The sequence below is a fragment of the Blennius ocellaris genome (genome assembly GCF_963422515.1).
Source record: "Blennius ocellaris genome assembly, chromosome: 16".
Lineage (NCBI taxonomy): Eukaryota > Metazoa > Chordata > Actinopteri > Blenniiformes > Blenniidae > Blennius > Blennius ocellaris.
Genome location: NC_137665.1, coordinates 26,521,162 through 26,534,606, shown reverse-complemented (window position 1 = coordinate 26,534,606; position 13,445 = coordinate 26,521,162). Strand labels below are relative to the sequence as shown.

At 48.0% G+C, this 13,445-nt stretch overlaps 1 protein-coding gene across 1 annotated transcript in view; it reads right to left on the bottom strand.

Moving 5' to 3' along the window:
• Positions 1 to 3,232: 3,232 nt before the first annotated feature.
• nbr1b (NBR1 autophagy cargo receptor b) overlaps positions 3,233 to 13,445 on the bottom strand; it is a 139,792-nt gene continuing 129,579 nt past the window's right edge. The window contains exon 23 of the mRNA XM_080511396.1: positions 3,233 to 4,232. Coding sequence (XP_080367522.1) covers positions 4,059 to 4,232 — 174 coding nt within the window. The 3' untranslated portion in view covers positions 3,233 to 4,058. The remainder of the gene's footprint in view (positions 4,233 to 13,445) is intronic.

The window sequence follows — 13,445 nt, the reverse complement described above, 5'->3', positions numbered from 1 at the left end:
GCTTTCATACAATCCTCTGCTGTTTTGTAACATTATCATTTGCGTATGTCATGTCAGTCAAAATGAACTATACTTATGGAAGTTGAGTAGTCGTTCCCAATAAGACTAATAGTCTTCATTTCGTTGTTTGACTCAATACATACAAAATTGAACGAGTTATCAAATCCCCCTTCTTGGTCCATATAACATACATGTGCTGACTTTTTTCGACACCACTGTAGTCTTTGCAGGGACATAGTCTCTGGGAAGGAGAGGGGTGATGGCCAATTCAACAAGTATGTTGTTTTGTGGGACAATGTCAGTTTTCACCACTCACATCTGGTCAGACTGTGGTTTGCAGCACAGGACAGGATGCTACTCCCCATTCCTCCATCCAATAGAGGAGTTTTTCTCTGTGTGGAGGTGGAAGGTTTATGACCAACGTGCACATGTGCAAATGTCCCTGCTTGCAGCCATATCCATGGCCCATCCATCTCAGCATGTGACAACATCACAGCAGAGTCATGCAGATGGTGGAGTCGCCACTCCAGGAGACACTTTCCTCGCTGCATTGCAAGGGTTGATATCCGTTGTGATGTCGATGAAAATATGTGGCCAGGCAGACAGAAATGTCTGGATGTACGACAATGATTTACCTGTGTTCAGTTACAATACAGTATGGACTGTAATACTGTATTGTTCACTCATTTGTCCATTTGTGCACAGCTCCACCAAAAGGGTGTTTCTTACAGTAAGTTTGTTCTAAATAAGTGATTGTAGTGTATTTTTCTATTGCAAAATGCTGTAGAATTGCAAAGAGCATACAAAGTAAAACTGGGAAACGTACAAGTACGTATTCAGTGTCTTGTTCTCACTTACTCCCCAAACTACAGCAATGTGCAACTTTACTGTAGTTTTCACAAGGCTGTACAAGTAGTGTTAGTGCTGTCTTGAGCATTTCCAGGTAGTGTCACCAAGTTCTGACCTCTTTTTGGATTGGAAAACACTGAGAGAATAAACTGTCATAATGAAAACATGACGAAGCCATTTGACTGTCTTGTTCATAAACCATGGTGTCAAGACTTCTCATTTTGATGACTGGCAGTTACATTGACAGGAACACTTGCTTTTGAGCAGTGGACTATCCATTTTGAGAAAGTGACGTGCTTTTGCAGGTTATGCACTAGGTTTTGCAGTTTGCACTAATTGTATTGAGAAATGACACCGACTGCTGTGGAAATGTTAATAGTGATGTGAGAAAAGCACCAAAGCCACTGACAAAAACTGCATGTTCAGCAGTTTACCCCCCTCCCCCCCCCCCCCCCACCGAAGCGCTACGAAGATCAGATACAATGTTTCAGAATTAAATGACGAACCAACAAGTGCTGTTTTATTAAATCATTTCTTGACTTCAGAATTCAAACCAAAAGTCTGATCACAAATCAGCCTGGAGCATTTATGTTAAAGGAAAACATCGACACGAACTGAGCAGAGCGAGTTCAAGCACCACACAAGAAGCCAAACAATACAAGAACATCAACAGATTTGTTTTTCTACATTTCTGAACATCCTTCAAACAATCCGAGTTCTCAACAGATGATGATCTAGTTATACTTGTGTGAAGGGAAAAGGTACATTTCACACTGTTCACACTTCTAATGTGCTCTGATGACGAGAGGAAGAGGAGGAACAAATAAATACAACTCGTGGTCTTGGATGAAGAATGTTCATTCATTAACTTCATGCTAACGTCCAGTTGTACAGCTCTGAAGTCTTCTGGACAATTGCAACAGCAGTTGTCTCGTCTCACGTCTTCTCACACGTGTGTTTGGTCCATCGAGATGATTGGCATCATTTAATCACAACGTAACAAGGTTCTTCTTTCAGGAGACGTCGGTACGGTCGATCAACTCCTCGCAATAAATATGAAGGTAAATACAAGGAAGTGCAGTGGTTACACGTCACACTCCCCATCCACCTCTTTCTTGCTCCTTCTGATGGAAGCCAAACATCTTCATCTCCGGTGTAAAGTGCCAGTGAAACCCAAGTGTGTTCATACGCTGTCAAACATCTGGACTTTGTTTGTTTTTTTAATGCCGTGTCAAATCGCTAATTGTGCCACGGCGTCTTTGGTAGTTTCACCCCAATGCCGTTTGAGTGGTAAATGTGTTGGAGCACATCCGGGTGTTTTGGTCTCCTGATGTCGTTTGGGGAAAATATTTTAGTTGGAAGGCATGAAACACTAACGAGCTCAAATTAGTTGTCCGGCTAACGTATTGCACTTGACGCAAAACTTTTGTACGCAGAAATACAACATCAAATTTAGCATGTGACAGTATTAGTGTGGTGTCCTGAGCCATCACATGGGAGGTTTTACAGAATTAACTGCTTGGAGCGCTGCAATGATGATATATGTAGAAAAGCTAACGCGCAAATGTGGTTTTACTGTCGCCACCCGCCCGTAGCGAAAACGCACCACGGCGGAAGCAGAGGAAGTTCTTAAAGGGAATCAGACTTCAGGGTCTCTGCCACAACAACAGGAAAACTCTTAAAATAGGACCCAAAATGTTGATGACTTCAGCCCAATTGACTGTTTTCAGGGTAATGTAGCTGATTAAGTGTGATCAGCAGCATATCCTGGACGGAAATGAACAGCTAGAAATACGTTCAAACTCTAAGGAGGAGCGAGTGAGCTAACAGGCTGACGTGTTCAACGCAGGAGTGACCTGAAATGTAAGACAATCAGCAGCAGGAAGAATTCACGTCCAATAAATGGTCCCAAAGTCCAACAATACTCAAATATAGCTGCAGACGGGAATGTTTCTCCAGTGTGGTCTACGGTGGACTCCAGTGACTCAAACTGGGACAGAGAAAGAAGAATGAAACACAAGCAAGAGATGATTGCATTGCTCTGGGCTCCGCAGCAGCAGCAGCGTTAAGAAGCAGATGACGAGCAGATTTCACAAACCAGCCTGACGAGCTCCGCTGCTCGTGGAGGAACTTTCACTCCAGGAAATCACAATTCATAAACTTAAACAAAAACGCTGATTTATTTCAACTAATCTGATGTCTACTTTTAAAAAAACAAGAGCAATTAATTCATTATTGTGTGCTGAAGCTGCTGAAACTGAATTTCCCCATGGGCATGAATAAAGTATCCATCCATCCATCCATCCATCCATCCATCCATCCATCCATCCATCCATCCATCCATCCATCCATCCATCCATCCATCCATCCATATTGACATTTTGTTTCATTGTAGTTTTAATTGTGTTCATTTTGTCATTTGTACCTTTCTGGATACCGATTCCCTCAGAGCGTCATCTGATGTGACATACAACAAAGAAACGGTGTGTTTAAAGTGACATTACCTGTGAAAACAATCATTTCATCACTTTTGGCTCGCAGGATGCAAAGCTTAGGATCATCTGATTTTGTAGATGGGTTTATCAAAATATCTATTTCACATCCATGGAGTCAATTTTGTATCCCATTTTGGAGGTGCTAAAACTTTCTGACTGGAAAAAACCTCCCTAATATTGATGTTGTTCACTAATTTAGCTTGAGTTATGAGAAAATAAATGGTTGGGAATCTCTTGATGTGAGCTTTAGGGGCCACATGCATTTCATGCAGGACCCACATCTCCAGGTATTGTTGGACTTCCTTCAAGTTTTCTACAAGACATCAGCAAAAAGATGATCAAGAACTGTTTCCACACACTTGATTTCCTCCACCTGAACTCTGTAACCTACAGGTGGAGATTCCTATTTTGGCGGCGATGCTGTGGCCGTCCAGTTAGAAAATTTGAGCTATGAGCAGACGAGCGCTCATCTGATTTACTTTAATCTATGTGCACAGAATAAGAACTAGTTTCTCTAAAGCCATCAAGCTAATTGATATCATAGTGCTTCCTCTTCAGGATGTAAAAGTCACTGCGTCTCATTCAGGCTGGTGTGTGAAGAATTGTGCCACATCGAGAGCTCAGCAGCAAGGAGCCGCCATCCTCCATCCAGGTGTAGCAGTGGGTGGACCATGGAATATGGCGTGGGGGGGAGGGGGGGGACTCCGGCGCCACTCAGTAGCGTGTGGAGTACCAGTCGTTGTCAGTCATCTGGACCAGCTCATTGACCACGTCCAGCAGGTTGTAGTTGTGTTTCTTCAGGAGCCGCTGATTCAGCAGCCGGTCCCCGAAGCCCATCTCCACCAGCACGGCCATCATGGTGTCCTGCGTGGAGGCGTCCACCGGAGGCTGCGGAGGGGGGGCAACAACAACGTGCGGTCAGTTCGGACTGACCGTTAAAGAAAGACGCAACACTGAGAAGAGCGTTTTCTTTTCAGAACGTTTTTGATGCTAAATTAACTCGCTTTATTAAAAGCCTGTTTCCTCTGTACGTCTTTAAGCTTCCGGCAGCATCCAGCGGCAGAGCTGTGCTTTTGGATGTCTAGATTTCTTTACTAAAATGGTGACCAGGCCCCCGAGTGTCTGGAGAACCCAGGGCACCAGATTCTCCTGGTGCAACGACACTGAAAACATATGAGATCAATCAACTCGTTCAAAGTAATTCACTGAACTTAAATAATAATCCCTCAAACCAAAGAATATGATCATAAAGACACATGGGATGGGATTATCTTGATTCACAGTGAAGAACTTCAGACTTGAAGAGGATGAAGAAATAACATCAAACAGAAGTATTCTTTCCAGAGATGCTTTTTCTACACAGCCCCAGACATGGCATCAAAATAACATCTTAAATTGTAGGATGTGGAGGCGGAGAAAGAGTGACGGAGGAAGGAGTCCAGTCACTTTCTTTATTTCCTCTCACAGTACTGACAGTTAACCTGTCAATAATAACCAACCCCCTTGTGTCACCACACCTCCTCTTATAACTCCTCCCACTACCAACACCACACTACGTCACCACACCTCCTCTTATAACTCCTCCCACTACCAACACCACACTACGTCACCACACCTCCTCTTATAACTCCTCCCACTACCAACACCACACTACGTCACCACACCTCCTCTTATAACTCCTCCCACTACCAACACCACACTACGTCACCACACTTCCTCTTATAACTCCTCCCACTACCAACACCACACTACGTCACCACACCTCCTCTTATAACTCCTCCCACTACCAACACCACACTACGTCACCACACCTCCTCTTATAACTCCTCCCACTACCAACACCACACTACGTCACCACACTTCCCCTTATAACTCCTCCCACTACCAACACCACACTACGTCACCACACTTCCTCTTATAACTCCTCCCACTACCAACACCACACTACGTCACCACACTTCCTCTTATAACTCCTCCCACTACCAACACCACACGACGTCACCACACTTCCTCTTATAACTCCTCCCACTACCAACACCACACTACGTCACCACACCTCCTCTTATAACTCCTCCCACTACCAACACCACACTACGTCACCACACCTCCTCTTATAACTCCTCCCACTACCAACACCACACTACTTCACCACACTTCCTCTTATAACTCCTCCCACTACCAACACCACACTACGTCACCACACCTCCTCTTATAACTCCTCCCACTACCAACACCACACTACGTCACCACACTTCCTCTTATAACTCCTCCCACTACCAACACCACACTACGTCACCACACCTCCTCTTATAACTCCTCCCACTACCAACACCACACTACGTCACCACACCTCCCCTTATAACTCCTCCCACTACCAACACCACACTACGTCACCACACTTCCCCTTATAACTCCTCCCACTACCAACACCACACTACGTCACCACACTTCCCCTTATAACTCCTCCCACTACCAACACCACACTACGTCACCACACTTCCCCTTATAACTCCTCCCACTACCAACACCACACTACGTCACCACACTTCCTCTTATAACTCCTCCCACTACCAACACCACACTACGTCACCACACTTCCTCTTATAACTCCTCCCACTACCAACACCACACTACGTCACCACACCTCCCCTTATAACTCCTCCCACTACCAACACCACACTACGTCACCACACCTCCCCTTATAACTCCTCCCACTACCAACACCACACTACGTCACCACACCTCCTCTTATAACTCCTCCCACTACCAACACCACACTACGTCACCACACTTCCTCTTATAACTCCTCCCACTACCAACACCACACTACGTCACCACACCTCCTCTTATAACTCCTCCCACTACCAACACCACACTACGTCACCACACCTCCTCTTATAACTCCTCCCACTACCAACACCACACTACGTCACCACACCTCCTCTTATAACTCCTCCCACTACCAACACCACACTACGTGACCACACCTCCTCTTATAACTCCTCCCACTACCAACACCACACTACGTCACCACACCTCCTCTTATAACTCCTCCCACTACCAACACCACACTACGTCACCACACTTCCTCTTATAACTCCTCCCACTACCAACACCACACTACGTCACCACACCTCCTCTTATAACTCCTCCCACTACCAACACCACACTACGTCACCACACCTCCCCTTATAACTCCTCCCACTACCAACACCACACTACGTCACCACACTTCCTCTTATAACTCCTCCCACTACCAACACCACACTACGTCACCACACCTCCTCTTATAACTCCTCCCACTACCAACACCACACTACGTCACCACACTTCCTCTTATAACTCCTCCCACTACCAACACCACACTACGTCACCACACTTCCCCTTATAACTCCTCCCACTACCAACACCACACTACGTCACCACACTTCCCCTTATAACTCCTCCCACTACCAACACCACACTACGTCACCACACTTCCCCTTATAACTCCTCCCACTACCAACACCACACTACGTCACCACACTTCCTCTTATAACTCCTCCCACTACCAACACCACACTACGTCACCACACTTCCTCTTATAACTCCTCCCACTACCAACACCACACTACGTCACCACACTTCCTCTTATAACTCCTCCCACTACCAACACCACACTACGTCACCACACCTCCTCTTATAACTCCTCCCACTACCAACACCACACTACGTCACCACACTTCCTCTTATAACTCCTCCCACTACCAACACCACACTACGTCACCACACCTCCTCTTATAACTCCTCCCACTACCAACACCACACTACGTCACCACACTTCCTCTTATAACTCCTCCCACTACCAACACCACACTACGTCACCACACCTCCTCTTATAACTCCTCCCACTACCAACACCACACTACGTCACCACACCTCCTCTTATAACTCCTCCCACTACCAACACCACACTACGTCACCACACCTCCTCTTATAACTCCTCCCACTACCAACACCACACTACGTCACCACACTTCCTCTTATAACTCCTCCCACTACCAACACCACACTACGTCACCACACCTCCTCTTATAACTCCTCCCACTACCAACACCACACTACGTCACCACACCTCCCCTTATAACTCCTCCCACTACCAACACCACACTACGTCACCACACTTCCTCTTATAACTCCTCCCACTACCAACACCACACTACGTCACCACACTTCCCCTTATAACTCCTCCCACTACCAACACCACACTACGTCACCACACCTCCCCTTAAAACTCCTCCCACTACCAACACCACACTACGTCACCACACTTCCTCTTATAACTCCTCCCACTACCAACACCACACTACGTCGCCACACCTCCCCTTATAACTCCTCCCACTACCAACACCACACTACGTCACCACACTTCCCCTTATAACTCCTCCCACTACCAACACCACACTACGTCACCACACTTCCTCTTATAACTCCTCCCACTACCAACACCACACTACGTCACCACACTTCCTCTTATAACTCCTCCCACTACCAACACCACACTACGTCACCACACCTCCCCTTATAACTCCTCCCACTAATAACACCACACTACGTCACCACACCTCCCCTTATAACTCCTCCCACTACCAACACCACACTACGTCACCACACTTCCTCTTATAACTCCTCCCACTACCAACACCACACTACGTCACCACACCTCCCCTTATAACTCCTCCCACGACCAACACCACACTACGTCATCACACCTCCCCTTATAACTCCTCCCACTACCAACACCACACTAAATCACCACACTTCCCCTTATAACTCCTCCCACTACCAACACCATACTACGTCACCACACTTCATCTTATAACTCCTCCCACTACCAACACCACACTACGTCACCACACCTCCCCTTATAACTCCTCCCACTACCAACACCACACTACGTCACCACACTTCCTCTTATAACTCCTCCCACTACCAACACCACACTACGTCACCACACTTCCTCTTATAACTCCTCCCACTACCAACACCACACTACGTCACCACACCTCCCCTTATAACTCCTCCCACTACCAACACCACACTACGTCACCACACCTCCCCTTATAACTCCTCCCACTACCAACACCACAGTACGTCACCTCACTTCCTCTTATAACTCCTCCCACTACCAACACCACACTACGTCACCACACCTCCCCTTATAACTCCTCCCACTACCAACACCACAGTACGTCACAGCACTTCCCCATATAACTCCTCCCACTACCAACACAACACTACGTCACCACACCTCCCCTTATAACTCCTCGCACTACCAACACCACACTACGTCACCACACTTCCCCTTATAACTCCTCCCACTACCAACACCACACTACGTCACCACACCTCCCCTTATAACTCCTCCCACTACCAACACCACACTACGTCACCACACCTCCCCTTATAACTCCTCCCACTACCAACACCACACTACGTCACCACACTTCCTCTTATAACTCCTCCCACTACCAACACCACACTACGTCACCACACCTCCCCTTATAACTCCTCCCACTACCAACACCACACTACGTCACCACACTTCCTCTTATAACTCCTCCCACTACCAACACCACACTACGTCACCACACTTCCTCTTATAACTCCTCCCACTACCAACACCACGTTACGTCACCACACCTCCCCTTATAACTCCTCCCACTACCAACACCAAACTACGTCACCACACCTCCCCTTATAACTCCTCCCACTACCAACACCACAGTACGTCACCACACTTCCTCTTATAACTCCTCCCACTACCAACACCACACTACGTCACCACACCTCCCCTTATAACTCCTCCCACTACCAACACCACACTACGTCACCACACTTCCTCTTATAACTCCTCCCACTACCAACACCACACTACGTCACCACACTTCCCCTTATAACTCCTCCTACTACCAACACCACACTACGTCACCACACTTCCTCTTATAACTCCTCCCACTACCAACACCACACTACGTCACCACACTTCCCCTTATAACTCCTCCCACTACCAACACCACACGACGTCACCACACTTCCTCTTATAACTCCTCCCACTACCAACACCACACTACGTCACCACCCCTCCCCTTATAACTCCTCCCACTACCAACATCACAGTACGTCACAGCACTTCCCCATATAACTCCTCCCACTACCAACACAACACTACGTCACCACACCTCCCCTTATAACTCCTCGCACTACCAACACCACACTACGTCACCACACTTCCCCTTATAACTCCTCCCACTACCAACACCACACTACGTCACCACACCTCCCCTTATAACTCCTCCCACTACCAACACCACACTACGTCACCACACCTCCCCTTATAACTCCTCCCACTACCAACACCACACTACGTCACCACACTTCCTCTTATAACTCCTCCCACTACCAACACCACACTACGTCACCACACCTCCCCTTATAACTCCTCCCACTACCAACACCACACTACGTCACCACACTTCCTCTTATAACTCCTCCCACTACCAACACCACACTACGTCACCACACTTCCTCTTATAACTCCTCCCACTACCAACACCACACTACGTCACCACACCTCCCCTTATAACTCCTCCCACTACCAACACCACACTACGTCACCACACCTCCCCTTATAACTCCTCCCACTACCAACACCACAGTACGTCACCTCCACTTCCTCTTATAACTCCTCCCACTACCAACACCACACTACGTCACCACACCTCCCCTTATAACTCCTCCCACTACCAACACCACACTACGTCACCACACTTCCTCTTATAACTCCTCCCACTACCAACACCACACTACGTCACCACACTTCCCCTTATAACTCCTCCCACTACCAACACCACACTACGTCACCACACTTTCCCTTATAACTCCTCCCACTACCAACACCACACTACGTCACCACACTTCCCCTTATAACTCCTCCCACTACCAACACCACACTACGTCACCACACCTCCTCTTATAACTCCTCCCACTACCAACACCACACTACGTCACCACACCTCCTCTTATAACTCCTCCCACTACCAACACCACACTACGTCACCACACCTCCCCTTATAACTCCTCCCACTACCAACACCACACTACGTCACCACACTTCCTCTTATAACTCCTCCCACTACCAACACCACACTACGTCACCACACTTCCCCTTATAACTCCTCCCACTACCAACACCACACTACGTCACCACACCTCCCCTTATAACTCCTCCCACTACCAACACCACACTACGTCACCACACCTCCCCTTATAACTCCTCCCACTACCAACACCACACTACGTCACCACACTTCCTCTTATAACTCCTCCCACTACCAACACCACACTACGTCATCACACCTCCCCTTATAACTCCTCCCACTACCAACACCACACTAAATCACCACACTTCCCCTTATAACTCCTCCCACTACCAACACCATACTACGTCACCACACTTCATCTTATAACTCCTCCCACTACCAACACCACACTACGTCACCACACCTCCCCTTATAACTCCTCCCACTACCAACACCACACTACATCACCACACTTCCCCTTATAACTCCTCCCACTACCAACACCACACTACGTCACCACACCTCCCCTTATAACTCCTCCCACTACCAACACCACACTACGTCACCACACCTCCCCTTATAACTCCTCCCACTACCAACACCACACTACGTCACCACACTTCCTCTTATAACTCCTCCCACTACCAACACCACACTACGTCACCACACTTCCTCTTATGACTCCTCCCACTACCAACACCACACTACGTCACCACACTTCCTCTTATAACTCCTCCCACTACCAACACCACACTACGTCACCACACTTCCCCTTATAACTCCTCCCACTACCAACACCACACTACGTCACCACACCTCCCCTTAAAACTCCTCCCACTACCAACACCACACTACGTCACCACACTTCCTCTTATAACTCCTCCCACTACCAACACCACACTACGTCGCCACACCTCCCCTTATAACTCCTCCCACTACCAACACCACACTACGTCACCACACTTCCCCTTATAACTCCTCCCACTACCAACACCACACTACGTCACCACACTTCCTCTTATAACTCCTCCCACTACCAACACCACACTACGTCACCACACTTCCTCTTATAACTCCTCCCACTACCAACACCACACTACGTCACCACACCTCTCCTTATAACTCCTCCCACTAATAACACCACACTACGTCACCACACCTCCCCTTATAACTCCTCCCACTACCAACACCACACTACGTCACCACACTTCCTCTTATAACTCCTCCCACTACCAACACCACACTACGTCACCACACCTCCCCTTATAACTCCTCCCACTACCAACACCACACTACGTCATCACACCTCCCCTTATAACTCCTCCCACTACCAACACCACACTAAATCACCACACTTCCCCTCATAACTCCTCCCACTACCAACACCATACTACGTCACCACACTTCATCTTATAACTCCTCCCACTACCAACACCACACTACGTCACCACACCTCCCCTTATAACTCCTCCCACTACCAACACCACACTACATCACCACACTTCCCCTTATAACTCCTCCCACTAACAACACCACACTACGTCACCACACCTCCCCTTATAACTCCTCCCACTACCAACACCACACTACGTCACCACACCTCCCCTTATAACTCCTCCCACTACCAACACCACACTACGTCACCACACTTCCTCTTATAACTCCTCCCACTACCAACACCACACTACGTCACCACACTTCCTCTTATGACTCCTCCCACTACCAACACCACACTACGTCACCACACTTCCCCTTATAACTCCTCCCACTACCAACACCACACTACGTCACCACACTTCCCCTTATAACTCCTCCCACTACCAACACCACACTACGTCACCACACCTCCCCTTATAACTCCTCCCACTAATAACACCACACTACGTCACCACACCTCCCCTTATAACTCCTCCCACTACCAACACCACACTACGTCACCACACTTCCTCTTATAACTCCTCCAACTACCAACACCACACTACGTCACCACACCTCCCCTTATAACTCCTCCCACTACCAACACCACACTACGTCACCACACCTCCCCTTATAACTCCTCCCACTACCAACACCACACTACATCACCACACTTCCCCTTATAACTCCTCCCACTACCAACACCACACTACGTCACCACACCTCCCCTTATAACTCCTCCCACTACCAACACCACAGTACGTCACCACACTTCCCCATATAACTCCTCCCACTACCAACACAACACTACGTCACCACACCTCCCCTTATAACTCCTCGCACTACCAACACCACACTACGTCACCACACTTCCCCTTATAACTCCTCCCACTACCAACACCACACTACGTCACCACACCTCCCCTTATAACTCCTCCCACTACCAACACCACACTACGTCACCACACCTCCCCTTATAACTCCTCCCACTACCAACACCACACTACGTCACCACACTTCCTCTTATAACTCCTCCCACTACCAACACCACACTACGTCACCACACTTCCTCTTATAACTCCTCCCACTACCAACACCACACTACGTCACCACACCTCCTCTTATAACTCCTCCCACTACCAACACCACACTACGTCACCACACCTCCTCTTATAACTCCTCCCACTACCAACACCACACTACGTCACCACACTTCCTCTTATAACTCCTCCCACTACCAACACCACACTACGTCACCACACTTCCTCTTATAACTCCTCCCACTACCAACACCACACTACGTCACCACACCTCCTCTTATAACTCCTCCCACTACCAACACCACACTACGTCACCACACCTCCTCTTATAACTCCTCCCACTACCAACACCACACTACGTCACCACACCTCCTCTTATAACTCCTCCCACTACCAACACCACACTACGTCACCACACTTCCTCTTATAACTCCTCCCACTACCAACACCACACTACGTCACCACACTTCCTCTTATAACTCCTCCCACTACCAACACCACACTACGTCACCACACCTCCTCTT